A 15,173-nucleotide genomic window follows, 5' to 3' on the forward strand; every position below is an offset into this window, starting at 1 on the left:
AGATGATGGTTCAAGTTTGACGTTGCATCGGAAAAAAAATATAGGCACTAAATGGAGACATTAAATGGTACAAGTGCATTGGTGGTATTTGAAATTTAACCTTAATTATACGAGACACCATGCATGGCTGTAAAGAAAAGTAAATAAGTTATGTTATAAATCACTTTGAGAACAAGGTCATATTGTTCTCATATCAACTTGGTGTGTAGCATGCCTGCAATACATCAACTTCTATTATCATTGAAATCTCTAATATTTCATTATTACAAATGTTTTAGAAAGTAGTTCAATTCCAAGTTGCAAATCACCATGTGTTGCTTCTTCTCTCAGTGATATCACTAGTTCCACAAATCAAACATTACAATTATTAATCGGTTTTATTTTTATTTTTACTATCTAAAGCTTAAAAAGCCATATCTAAAAAGTGAACATTCGAATATTTAATGGTTATCATGTCAGTTATTCATTACGCTAGGAATCAGACAATGCTAATTATAAAAAGCATTTGTGTGTGTGTGTGTGTGTGTGTGTGTGTGTGTGTGTGCGTGTGTATTTGTTGTAAAAAGCATTTTTCAATATTTACAGAGGAAAAACCTCATCTTTAGACCTAAACCCATAAATCTATCAAACTAGAACGAACCATTACTTAAAAAGTTTTGGTATGCATGTAGAAGAGTAGCACTAGGATGATCATGAAGATCAGACTGCATTTTCAAACAGAATTTCTACTTTACAAGAACTTCTATTAATGCAACTGACAAACTAGGTTACGATAGAATACATCTTACAAAGAGAGATGCCAAACTCCCAACACAAGTACCATATGTAACTAAACAAAACATCAACAACTTTACAAATTCATTTCACCATTATACATCACGAATTCGTCTAATCTTTGATGGTCAAAAGTTAACTCTCGAAGGGGAGGGATATCCATCATAGCAAACAACATGATGTGTGGTATTCTTTCATCATCATGATCATAAAGGATATATCGAGCAAAAAGATTTGGAGAACAACTATGATTAACAAAACTTCCAACATTCCCACGTTGCAAAACCTCTGAATTTCGTCCACCTTGATAGTCTTTGTTACCATATTCCTTGCCGCGATCAAATATACATCTTTCCAAATCAATTTTGCTCTCAATAACTCGAAGCACTTCTCCATTGATATATTCGCATACAAAACTTCTACACCTAATGTAATTTTTTGATCGAACACCCCAATGTCCGGACTTGGACTTGAAGACTTCTAGCTGAAAACGGACACCATTTTGACTAACTTTGTTAATACAGGAAGGAGAACACTTACATGAGGGAGCACATTCATAAACAAAAGGATTATCAACTACGATTCGGCCAGAGCAATCATAAGGCATTGCATTACCATTCTTGATTGCACAAGCACATTTCTTGGAATTTTCACATCCATCCATGCAATCACAACATGTATGCACACATGGGGCAAAAGAAGCAGGATAAACGATATTGGTGACATAGTTGAAAAATGGGGGTTTTTCATCATCTATGTCATTCTTCACACAAATGGCAAACTTCTCTTTTCCTTGAGAAATATCGTTCATGAGAATATTACCTTTCCGCATTGTTTCACCAGCTTTTGTATTGTTGACAAATTTTCTGAAATCAAATGGTGGTTGCCCATCAATCCTTACCATTTTAAATTTGTAAACGTCATTACCCAATCTCCCTTTCCCTTTCCAATAACCATCCACATACCACAAACCATCATATATATACACCTTGCCATCAATCTTCTTTCCACTTGTGCCCAAAACAATAGATTCCTTCAAAATATGGAAACTACGAATTACCCTGACAGGTGTTCTAGCTTCGAAGCTATTCTTCAATGCAAGGTTTCCCTTAACAAGTTTTTGATCATTTGGTTGCTTCCCTGGAAACACAGTATTCCCACCTTCACCAGAATAAACCATGACACTCGAAGACTTCACCACATTTTCATAACGATGAGAATCGACGATGCTCGTGGCCAAAATTTTACCATCTTTCTCCATATGATCAATACCACAAATGAATTGATGATGAAGGCCAACAACTTTTAGTTCGGCCCTACACGAAAACCTGTCACCAACCTCAACTCCACATACAGGGCCAATTTGCTTACTAACATTAACACATTTCTCTATCTTCCTGAGAGCTTCTGCCGCTAGAAAATTCACCTGGTTGATTTCGCCACCACTCCGTGTTTCTGTCTTCCTTTTCTTTTCCAGCAAGAACTCATTCCTTATCTCCTGGAACAGATTCAAAGCTTCTACCACTTTCTCACGCATCTTCTTCGAAGCTTCATCATCCGAAACACGCAAGATTAAGCATCTCTCACTAACATCTGCATCCTCAACTTCCTCATTCTCAACCAATGGGGTAAGAGCCAGCGTTTTAGCATAGTCCTCCGGATGGATAACACAAGCATTTGGTAATTGCTTGCAATTCTCAACCATCCTCAAATTAGAGGGTGAAGCATTACCCGAAGGATTAGAAACCAAGTTTCCACAACCAGGTGGGTTGTGTGGAAATTTCCGCATCACAGGAAATGCCTGTAACCTCTCAGGAATTGGAGGGTTGAATTTTCCCCTTACAGTGGCAGCAACAGAAGCATGATTAGCGTCACCATGATCTCCAATTTGTCTTCTTGGTCCGCACCCAATGGGAAATTCTCTAACAGCAGAAACTGTCCGCCGCTTGAATTTCGGACAGAGTTCATCATCTTTTCGTTCTTCCGGTGTAAATTTCTTCATTTTCACAAGGAACTACAAATTGGGTTTTCCAAACTAGAACTAATAAAATAGAAATGAAAATTGTCAAGAAAAAAAAGAAACAGAGTTAAAAAGAATTCAAAATGCATTACCTATCTGCAAAAGAAAGTGACAAACACAAACAGAATGAAAATTAAAACAACATTCCCATTTCCCCACCGACAAGAAAAAGCACATGGAAACAAATATAATAGATGGGACATATTCCAAAAATTGAAAGTCCAAATTAAAAAAATAAATAAGTAAAGAAATAAACATATTTGCATAAAACCTTGAGAAAACGAACAAATGGGTAGTGTAATAAAAAATTGAAAGATTGGCAAACCAAAACAGGATTATGATGGAAAAATAGATAAACAAACTAAGCCAGCAAGAACAAACCTTGTGGCCAAGTTCTTTTTAGAGCGAGAGACCATTGTTCTTTAATCCCAAGAACATGTAACCGCCATTGATGAAAGCAAAAAAAATAAGAAAGATGGGAAAAGCAAAAATATCCGCACTGGTCTTACTCACTCACCGCTCGAAAAAAGACAGAGTAACATCAACGTGAGGTTAGTGGGTCCCTTAAAAGGAGTGAGTGTGACTCTCTCTCTGCTCACAGCTTTGAAAATCGAGTGGGTACGCAGAAAAGTCTTCAGATTTTGTAGGGTAATGAGAAAGTGCGTCATTTCAAATTCTGTTCAACTTGACATTTACGTTGTGATGTGACATCAAACAGATTTATTTTTTTTTTTTAATTTTTGTTTTTGTTTTCAACGAAGAAAATATAGAATAGCAAATATATGGCGACGCTTCTAGAAATGAATAAAGCATTGAAAGGAAAACGTAGTCGTTTGGGTTTAGGAAATGCGGACGTGGGCTTGTTTTTCAAAAAACGGTCCGTTCAACTTGAATATCAAACATGGGCAATATTGATGTTTATGCTGGAAATTAGGCTGATAAATGATGATATTAACAAATAAAATAAAATAAAATAAAATAATAAATCAGGCTGACGAATGTCACGGGAACCAAAAATGAGTAAAGAAACAAATCAAACTTCTTTGTACTCGTAGTATTGGGATGACTCATGCTTTTGAAACATAGAATGTTAAAGAGAGCAACAAAACCCTTCTTTTGCCATATGGTATAATATTATATTTTTTGGTCAATTCTTTTGCTATATATGGATGTAGAGTGATGCTTTTTTTTTTTTTTTTTTTTAACATTATGAAGTAATCTAAATCCTAACATCTTTATTATTCGAATCCAGACTCTCATAATATTAGATAAAAATACTTAATTATTGAAGCTATTATCTTCATTTGTAGAATGATGCTTAATATATACTAATTTTGCCTACCAATAATAAATAACATAATAGTATATGATCGGTTGAATTCATTTTTGGTTTTTGATTTCTGGACAACTTTTATAGTTTTATTATTTTTCTAAAGTATTTATATTAGCTAAACATTTCAATTTACTATAAATTTGAAGAAAAGATAAACCAATACAATTTACTATTATGTTTGGTGTTTTTCTTCCACAATAATTTTGTAGTTAATTAAAATGTTTAGTCAACATTTTATGGATGTGATGTAGGAATAAATGTTGCACAAATAAATTTATTTTAAATATAACATATTTATTTGTTCTAATTACTACTAACAAACATTGAATGAAAACCAATTACACAATATTAAATTTTAAAAAAATTAAAAGACCTAAGGTTTTTCTTTTATCATTTTTTCTATTTTTTATATATAATTTTTTCCATATTGAAAATGGAAAAAAGAATTTAGAACAATTGCATTGTTTCTAGTGTAATTGGCACAATTAATCTCTGAATTATATCTATAGTTGCACTTTAGTTTTTGATTTTTTTCAGCACTTTAATATTTAAAAGTTAATTTTTGATGTATTTTTAATTTTAAATTATTTTTTGTTTACCCTTTTAGCAATTTTAAGATATGTAACGTACAGGATGGTGACTGATTTTATAATTTTATTATTTTCTTATTGTATATTGCATATTTAGAATTATTAAAAATTAGACTAAAAATAGTTTAAAAATCAAAATGCACTAAAAAAATAAAATTTAAGAATTAAACGCAAAAAAAAGTTTTAAAACTAACCTACAAATATAAATATAGTTCAAGGACCAATATTGCCAATTACCTTGTTTCTATGAGAACAAACAATTTGGTTTTAGAAAAGCCAAAGATAAAGGAAAATATGAGGGACAATAATACACTAATTTTTTTGCTTTACAAAATAAAAAAATTGGTAAAAAATTGGCATATATATATATATATATTTGTGATATAAGATTTGAAAATATAATAAAATATTTGTAAACGTCAAATAAATGTCGGTGAACATGTATTAGGGAAATTAAGGAAACAAAATAATAATAATAATAAAAATATTTATCATCTTCAGTACAAGATATTTAGTTTTTATACCCATAAGGTGAGGTGCACGTGGAAAAAATCAACAAACTATGGACTAATGAAGTCGTTGGTAAAAATAAAATAAAATAAAATAACAAAAAAACTAAAAATTTATATGTATTTTTTAACCTCATTTAATATTGTCACATCCACGTTGCCTAACATAAGATAGACTAAGTAATCCACTATGTCAAAATCCTATTGACATTATGATATTTAATATGTAACAAACACAATTTCATTATTTGCATTATTATAAAATTGTTTGAAAGTATAATATGATATACATGCATAACTAAAGAAAAACAAAGGTCCAAAAATTTAAATTTTTGTTGTTAACTTACCAAAATGTTTTATAAAATATTACAGCACCATGTTTATTTTTGTGAAGAAAAAAAAAAAAAAAGCCAACAAGAATATTTGCTATAAGAAAATAGAGGAAAAAACTAAAACAAGAAAAAGAAAATGAAAATTTCTAATTGCACTACTAAGAAAATTATATATATTTTCCACTTAATTTCTTGAACTACCCAACCTTTTTATCTACCTTTTAAAATATTTATTTATTTTTATAAAACACATTCATACTATTAAATTATCAAGTGTTAATTCTTTTAAATAGGTAGTAATGTGTGTGGTAATATGATGGTAATGGGATTTGAATCTAAATATTTAGGATTTTGAACTCTAATACTATATTAAACTATCAATGATCTTGAAGTTTAAAGTCATAAATCTATTATGTATATCAAGATTTAGTTTTAAAAATAAATCCAATCAGAACCAAATACCTTATCTTAATAATTAGTTGGGTTATTTTCACCACTAGTTCTTGCTTTTTTGCGCATTTTGCACATTTAATCCTTCTCCTTTTCTCGTGGCATTGTTGTCCCAAAAATCAATTTCTTTCACAATGTTAGTTCTTGCCCATTTTCCATTAAAAAATTCATTAAGTTGGAGGGATCAAAGAGTAAATTCAACATAGTTATTGGAAGGCAAAAAAATATATTTTTTGAATATATATTGAAGATAAAATGTTTTTAAAATTAATAATTATTTAAACAATATAACAAAGTATATTTAACTTATAAAAAATTTCAAAAAATAAATAAAAAAAATAGAAAGATTTTTTTTTTTCCAAATATAATTTTAAAATTTCAAAATTTTTACAACTTATAAAATTATAAAAATTATATTTTTCTTACAGAACAATGTTTAAATTAAAACAATCAATATAAAAACTTTAAAATGTTATAATTTTTGTTAGTATAAAAATAAATTTGTTACAATAAATAGAAGAAGAAAGTAGAAGAAAATAAATTATATTTTTCATACAAAACCATGTTTAAAGAATTGAATTGAACTCAATATTAAACTTTTAAAATTGTTTTAAGAGAATATAAATAAAACACTTAATATAAAAATTTTAAAATATTACAATTTTTTTATTGAAATAGAAAAATAAATTTATTACAACAAATAAATAAAGGACTTAAAATGAAAATTTAGTAGGTGACAAATGGCTTTAGTACCCCAAAAAAAAAAAAAAAAGTGACAAATGGTTTCAAGCATAAAATTTTTAAAAGATAGTTCATATAGATTTTCAAAATTTTATATCTGTTTTAGAAAAAATATATTCAAAAAATTTAGTTCTTATTCAAATATTTTCATAAATTTCTGTAAATCAAATATATTTTATTACATTTTTTAAATAATAATTAATTTAAAAATTATTATTATTATTATTTTTTGGCTTTTTAGTACTTATTGCATTTGGGATCCTATGACAATGCTCAATTTACACTTCTATCCCTTGTACTTAAGAGAATTATAGATGTAAAATGGATTAAAAAACTAATGATGCAAAAGAAATTAACTTTTCCAAACAAAAATGCCAAGAAAAAAATATCATAACTAATCATGCAAAATATGGTAAAGATTAGAAACAAGAAGTGCAAATAACCCTCCCGTATGAATCAATTCTTAACTGATAGGAAAAGAGTGTACCTTCCTTTTCCAATTGGAGTAACACATACTGTTTCAAGAAAACTAGACTAATACCCTGGTATTAAAAAGAGATTATCCCATCTAAACTAACTCCTCATCTCAATTCTCAACCCTATGTATATAAAATTGATGATCGATGAAACTGCTATGTAGCATGTCACTTTGAGAGGTGAATGGCTCTAGTGGTAGCGCCTAATACTAAGTGAAGATATTTTACTGTTTTTAAATGAATTGAATGATATATTAAAATTTTAGAAAGGCGAAGTAAAATTAATTTTATATCCTTTATCATTTAAACAATTTAAAGACAAAAATAAAATCTAAAAAGATTGATTAGAAGTGAGATCTTAATGAGAAAATTAGTAAGACGTCTTAATAGGATAATTAATTTATATATATATATATAACAAAAAAGGTAATTTAGAGAATAATTACCTTGGAGTTCATATAAAAGATAAACAAAAATTATTTGAAATGATATAATCAATAAAAAAATGATTCTATTGTGTTTGTAGGGATGTCAACGGGGCGGGACCGGGCCGGTTTTTAAAATCCCGTCCCCGTCTCTGTGGGGAATTTTACATCCCATCCTCGCGATTTTCTCCGTTTCTTTAGGTGCGGGGTGGGATCGGGAATTTTGCGAGACGGGGACGGGGCGAGACGGTTTTCCCCATTTTGTTTTTTAATTGATATTTTTTTAAAAAATTTATATAAAAAAATTATTTTATGATTAAAATATAAAAAAAATGACTACAGTGCAATAAAAATATAATAAAATACATCAAAGAACAAATTTACAATTATAATAAAATACATATTTAGAAAAATAAATAAATAAAAAAGAAGAAAATGATTTTACATAAATAAAATTTTATAAAAAAAATAATAAATAAATATATATATATATCGGGGCGGGTTCGGGGCGGGGTTATTATTCCCCGTCCCCGGCCCGTCCCCGACTCGGTTTTTAGACATTTGCCCCGAGCCCGCCCCGCATCTCCGAATTTTTGGGGAAAAACCGCCCCATTAGGGGCGGTGCACCGTGGTTTCAGGGATGGGTGGGGCAAATTGACATCCCTATGTGTTTGTGTTATATTGTATACAAAATATGTTTTCAAAGAAAATACATAAAAGATAAATAAAAATTATTTGAATTCATATAATCAACAAAAAAAATTATACTTAAATAAACAAAAATTTTTTGAATTCATATAATCAATAAAAAATTATACTTAAATATTAAAATAGAGGAGTTAAAATATTAGATATGAAAGAATAATATTAAATAATATTGACATGTAATAAATATGAGAGATATATATATATAATAGTTCTGTAGTGCGGACCGATTTGCATGCGGACCATATCTAAGCCACATTTTTTTGGAAAAAAAAAATATCAACTTGGATGTGATCCGCACAATAAAATTTTTCTATATGTATATTCAAACATACTCTTGTAAAAATTATTATCGTATGTATTGTGCGTGTTTGTATCACTTTGAATTTTTGATCTAGGGATAACATCTATAAAAAGAAGCTTTCTCTTTGTCAACATACAAAGTGGAAACAAGTATCATAAAGTTAGTCTAAAAAAAAAAAAAAAAAAAAACAAAGTGCTAGAAAAGAAAACAAAAATCAAAAACGAAAAAAAAGAAAAGAAAAAAGAAAGCATGTTCATTTAGCAATAAATTGACAATATTAAATTATACAATATAAATATAATCGCTATTGTTCATGAAATAAAACTATTAGCATAAAACAATATAACAAGGAAAACTGTAGAAAGATATACCATGATGAAACTGTAAGCTTTTCTTTAACCCTTTTGCTGGTGAACGGCTTTTCTCCAAGCTAGTTGAGGAATACTTAGCAGTGAAGAACCCTAGAGATTACACGCCTTTATATGGGCTCCATTGCCTTGCAAGAAAATCAAATATCCGAATTACCTTAAATTTAAATATTGAACTTATTTGTTACCATTTGTAATCACTAATAATAGGGTAGATAACGTATGAAAAACAATTTAATTGGTTATTAAAAAAATTTACTTTCTCATATTAGGTTTTTAATTTTAAAAGCTAAAAAATCAATTGAAAATATATTTGAAAATAATTTTTCAGGAATCATTTCTTTTTTAGAAAATAATCTATAAAATCAGCAATTAAGTATTTATTTCCGAATAAATTAACAGACAGATTTATCTAAAACAAAATCATCCAAAAAACACTTTTAACTTTTTATTTCTTTTACAATTTTTTTTTTTTAATTTTTATCAAACACTATAGAAAGCATGTTTATTCTCTTCGTGGTGTTTTTAAAACTCTAGGACTCATTTACAGATGCATCCTAAATGCATCCAATTGCCATATCAGAAATATACATCCCTAAAATAGTGAGAAGGAACAAATTTTTTCTTTCCCTTCTTGTTGACCGGTTTAATATAATAATAGAAGTTGAAAATACTGAATATTGAATGTATGCATATTCGAATCGAGTCTGCCTACCTAAATTCACGTATTAAATGCTAAAGATTCCTAAAATTTCGGTGTTTGATTTTCTAATCTTCAATTGCTTATTATTATATAATAATTTCCTCAATCAAACACCAAAAACTGAAAATTTTCAAATTTTGGCCTTCAAACACGACAGCCCATGCAAGGCAGCTCAATAGTAACTTTTTTTTTTTTTGAATAATGATTTTTAGTTCAAATTTGCAGACCCACAATATCAAAGAAACAAAAAAATTTACGTTAACTTACTATTATTAGTCTTTTCATATATATATATATATATATATAAAAGAAACTTACTATTACGATGAAAGACATCCCTTTTAAATATTGAGAAAAAAAAAAGAAAAACTTTTTAAGTACAATATTTTCCCATTTCCTAAAAGAATTTTCCCTTTTCGGTCCTTTTTATTGGAGTCCCAGGCCCACTATGCCTATCGTATTAGGAAAGTAAGATTGATTCGAACCTATTGGGCCATAAAGGCCATTTCGTATACTGGATCACTGTCCATTGGTAGGGGTACTTTGCTAGCATTGACCTTTCTCATTCGTTCCCTTCACATGGTGTTACATGACATGTCCCGATTATATTATTAAATCTAATCAAAAGGATTCCATTTAACTCAAAAAAACAAAAACAAAAGAAAACAATACATAAATAAATAACAAGGATTCACGATGTATAAAAAAAAGAAAAAAAGATCATCTCATAATGTCATCAAAGAGCTATGAATATGAGATTTTTAATAAGATATCCTTACGTTCTCATTCAAAATTACATATATACATATATATATATATATATATCTATATCTTCATAAATAAAATAATATATATCAAATGAAGTTTATTCAATTCGTATGTTACTTGCATGTGAAGTGGTAAAATTGTAGGTTTTAAACCAAAATATTTATAAAAATAACATAAGATATAAGTAATACAGCTGGAGATAAAGTAGCAGGAAACCACCCCAAATTTTTTTTTTTCCTTTTAAAATCTCTTTAGACTGAGAAAATTGTAATGAAAAACATTTTTGATTTGTCAAGGCGGGCTTAGCATGGCTGGCAATAGCCAATAGCTATGAATATTCTGTCTCCAAGCAATCTTATAGACAACATCTAGAAACACATATCATGATTTTAGCCAATAGCCAGACTGTAAAGCCAATTTCTCCATCTGTACATAACACCACCACCAACTTCGATGTTCCAAAATATACATAACCATTTCAACAAAATATTTTAAAAAAAAAAAAAAAAAAACATAGTACATTGGGAAAAAAAAATTAATGTGGGGATACCAAGAAAAATCAAGCTGGGGCCACATGTCAAGCTTGCATTGGCTTTAAAAGTAAGTCAAGAGAGAAGTTTTTGACTCTGCTATTTGTTACCCATACAACTAATGCTGATGAAAAAGTCTAATAGAGGATTCAGACTCCATCTAATGTACCAAAAACCATTTAAACAGCAGCCAACTGTTTTTGATGGGCAGATTCATCTTCATTGAAGCAGTAATGGAGTTTAAGAGGCCTAGCAGGCACATTTAGTGGAAGTTGGAGCATCATTTCTTTTTGCAGATAAGAACAGTAGGTGTGGAATGTTGAGGGCGTCACATTTAATTCGAAGCTTAATCCAAATAAGAAATCCACCTCTAGTAGATTCATTTCTGTTGTGCTTATTCCTCCTACTTTAGCATAGTAGGCATTGTTGTAATATCTGAAAAAAAAAAAAAATCGAAAATACAATTTAAAAAACAAGGCAATAAGAAGAGAAAAAAACAGAAGCAGAAATAGTTAAAAAGATTATATATAGGCAAATTTAATTAGCTTAACCCAGATCAAATTGAGAACGCATCAATATTAACCAAAAAAAAAAAAAAAAAAAAAGATGTCTCAAGGACCTGGTCCAAAGTTGTGCAGAAAAACAAGCGTGTATTTTAAGCCAATCATTGAGGAAAGCCAAGAAATTGGCAGAGACACATGGCCATGATTTGGCTGTCATTCGCTGTCAAGCTTTGTGTGTGTGTGTGTGTGTGTGTATACATATATATTTCCCATACTATCGTGGAAATCACAGGAAATCCTTCATATAACCACCATATAGACAGCAATACCACATTTCAGATAGGTTGTCTGGTAAAAAAGAACTAAAAAGGAGTTTTCACGTGGCTGTTTATCTCTTTTTCTTGGTGGTGTGGTTTGCTTCCAACGATGATTGTCATTATTGATATGGATCTTGATTCGGATTAGGGATTGGTTCAATAAAGAATATCAAAGAAATCTCAAAAGAATGCAGAGAATGAACAAGATTCAGGAAAAAAAAAAAAAAAAAAAAAAAAAAAAAAAAAAAAAAAAGATCATAAATTTCTACACAGGAAAAGAGAAAATGAAATCTTTCCCCAACAAAAAGGTCAAACATAATTTCAATGAAAGAAAATTCAAACCCATTTAGACACAAGAACAAACATATTGAACACAGAAAAACAAACAAAAACCAACCGGTAAAATAAAGTTGAAAACTTGAAAACCAATCTGAAAACCCAATTGAACAAAGAAAAAGATTGAATTAAGCAACACCCATTTTGATAAATTATAAACCAACTCTTATAATTCAAGAATTTCCAAGAAAAATCGAAGAAGAAGAAGAAGAAGAAAATCAAACTCACTTATCGTCCATGAACTTTGCAGAGACCAAAACGCTGGTAATGAGCAAACGATGAACATTGAAAGAAGTAATGGGAAGCAAAGGCTGTCTCTGAGTAAAGCGGTCGAGGTAAACATAAGCAACGACGAAGCAAGAAGAGCTACAATTGGCGTACTTGAAGATCCTCTGGAGATAGCTTTCCAATGAAATGGTTGGTCTTGTTAAGCCATGGAAAACAGAGATCTTGTTGGGCTCGAACCGGCGGTTCAGGTCGTTGGACTCGGCTACTCGTTCGAGAAGACAAGAGAGAAAGCTTATAACCCTTGGCATAACCTCTGGGCTCTCATGCTCAGCCATTGTTGCAGAGCAAAAGCAACTCTTGGGAGTGTTTTTTTTTGGCTTGTCGGTCTCTCTCTTCTTCTCTGTTTTTTCTGTTTCCTGTTTATATTATATGATTTTTTCATTTTTACAGCTTAAGTGTTCCTCTTTTATTACTTGTGTCCCAAGCGGGGTTAAATGTCCACTCTGTCAAGATATTTCAAATTTTTTTTTTCATTTTTTTTAGTTGTTTTATTTATTATTATTGTTGTTTTTTATTTGTTTAATATGACTTTTATATAAAAGAAACTAATTATTTTAATTTTAATAATGTTAATTACATGACTTAGATGTTTTAATAGGCAATAGTTGAGATTAGATTGAAAAAATAGATTTTAACAATTTTTATTTAGAATATTTTATGGGGGTTTATTTATTTATTTATTTATAAAAAATAAATTTATAATAGTCCCGACAGATTGGATTTTCAGCTAATGACGGCACCAGATTTGGAAACGAGGTTTCAATTTTTGCGGTGTTTAGGGAATGTGGTGCGTCGCACAATCTATTTCTCTAATTTTTCTTATTCAAGTAATTTGGAAGTAGATTGGAGCAACCTAATTAAATAATTAATTAATCAATCAATTAATTGCTATGGGTTTTGCATTTTTTATTACTCAAATGGTTATGGTGGGATTTAGGTGAAATTGATCCTTGATCAGTACATCTAATTAACTTTTTGTATGCTATTTTTTTTTATTAAATTTATTCAAAGAGGAAAATACAGATACATGTATTAAAAGGATAAGGAATTAGTTGCTTATGACAGAAACTTTTGGTTACAATAATGTGAGCTAAGAACTTACGGAACAATAAAAGATATGAATTATAAGAAAGTTTGGGTTGTCAAAGTGAAACCATTAGAATATATAGCTCATGACTTCTTCATGATGGGGCTTTGACAATAAAAAATTGGCTTGTTTGTAAGTATTTTCTATGTTTTTATAATTAGGACAAATTTTAATTCCTGTTTATTTATTACAACTTTTTTTTTTTTTTTTAAATATAGTAACCCAGTATTGGTAAGAAACTTGGAAAGTTTTTGTTACTTTACACCATCTAAGAATATTGAAAAGAATGCTTGAATTTGAACTCAAGCTGGCAATATTCAACATATAAGCAACTATCACATGGGTTTGATGCTTTGGATCTGGATTTTACATCGAGGATCTTAGTTGGAAATTTCCAAATATTTATTTAAACAGAATGGTCCCAAAACCATTTTTATCTTCTATAAATCCAACCCATTTCATTCTTTGTCTTAAGAATTAAAACCAAAAAAAAAAAATATATATATATATATATATACATATGAAATGAAAAGTAAAGCTAAAGATATAGCCTAACTTCTTTGTTAATTTCCAAAAATAATAAATTCGAGTACGGCTCTCTTTTCCTTTTGATGTGTACTCAATTATCACATTTTGCCTGTTTTCTTTGTCAAGCACATACGAGTTCTTTTTCATATAAAAACAATAAATATTTGCCAACTCTTTCATATGATAAAATTTAAACCCTTGATTAAAAACATCTTCATAGATTGTAAAAATAGAAATATTACATAGATAAGTTGAACAATATTTTAAAAAATTGTTTTTAAAACGAATATCAAACTGATATGAATTAAATATTATTAAGTTGAATATTTGTTTTTAAATACTTTATCAAACTTTATAAAATTTTCATAAAAATAAAATTATTTTTAAAAATTTAATTATTTTTAAAAATTTTAATAAAATATATAACTAATTAATAATCATGAATTACCTACTATAAAGAATAGTTTTTAAATTAACTTGACATTTAAACCATTTAAATACATTTATATAATTTAAATTTCATCAATATCAAGTTTTATGCAGTAATTTATTTCTCTACTTTTTGGACGTTTTAAGAAACTAATAATTTCATTTGAAAAAAAAAAAAGAAAGAAAAAAAAACGAATAATTCCAGATTAGCATTGATTTTTAGTGTGGGTCGGCTATCTGTCTTCTTCTGTGTGCCAGCTTGTTCCTTATAACAAATGCAAGTCTCGTCATTCCTGCAGTATGACAACACTGTTTTTGTTTTTCTCCACAAACCGGCTAATTTAAATTTTATTAAAAAAAGTGATAAATAAAAGAATTTTAAGGGGTTGGCTGATAAATAGTCTCAGTAAAATTTACCAAATTGAAATTTTTAATATTGTAGAAATTCTATAGCAAAAGAGACAAACTCCTTAACAAATACCATTGCAGCCCTCTAAAAGACAAGCAAGTGGTTTTAATTCTCGAATAATAATTTGGAATTTGAATTTCCACACCTCTAAAATAATAAGATAATGATAATAATAATAATAAGAAGGAGAAAAAAGAATGCCAATATGGTTGCTTCATTTCTACTTAGTGTGGTCATCAATTGTTGAA

The 15,173-nt window shown here is 29.0% G+C and overlaps 2 protein-coding genes across 2 annotated transcripts; both read right to left on the reverse strand.

Annotated features, from left to right (window-relative positions):
- Positions 1-687: 687 nt before the first annotated feature.
- LOC112490975 (histone-lysine N-methyltransferase, H3 lysine-9 specific SUVH5) lies at positions 688-3,337 on the reverse strand. The gene is made up of 2 exons (XM_025071837.3): positions 3,176-3,337; positions 688-2,815 (listed from the first exon to the last, which is right to left on the reverse strand). Exon 2 carries the CDS (start codon positions 2,774-2,776, stop codon positions 851-853), a length of 1,926 nt encoding a protein of 641 aa, XP_024927605.3. The 5' UTR covers positions 2,777-2,815; positions 3,176-3,337; the 3' UTR covers positions 688-850.
- Positions 3,338-10,885: 7,548 nt separating this feature from the next.
- On the reverse strand, positions 10,886-12,843 carry LOC107414050 (cyclin-U4-1). Its single transcript, XM_016022147.4, has 2 exons — positions 12,413-12,843; positions 10,886-11,463 (listed from the first exon to the last, which is right to left on the reverse strand). The coding sequence occupies exons 1-2, from the start codon at positions 12,745-12,747 to the stop codon at positions 11,208-11,210; spliced, it is 591 nt and encodes a 196-aa protein (XP_015877633.1). The 5' UTR covers positions 12,748-12,843; the 3' UTR covers positions 10,886-11,207.
- Between the last annotated feature and the right edge of the window lie 2,330 nt (positions 12,844-15,173).

This window comes from Ziziphus jujuba, chromosome 8, assembly GCF_031755915.1.
Source record: "Ziziphus jujuba cultivar Dongzao chromosome 8, ASM3175591v1".
Taxonomy (NCBI): Eukaryota; Viridiplantae; Streptophyta; class Magnoliopsida; order Rosales; family Rhamnaceae; genus Ziziphus; species Ziziphus jujuba.

Coding starts and splice junctions, on each gene's coding strand:
- LOC112490975 (XM_025071837.3), bottom strand. CDS start 2,776: ATGAAGAAATTTACACCGGAAGAACGAAAAGATGATGAACTCTGTCCG.
- LOC107414050 (XM_016022147.4), bottom strand. CDS start 12,747: ATGGCTGAGCATGAGAGCCCAGAGGTTATGCCAAGGGTTATAAGCTTT. Junction 11,464..12,412: donor GCAAAGTTCATGGACGATAA/GTGAGTTTGATT, acceptor TTTTTTTTTCAG/ATATTACAACAATGCCTACT.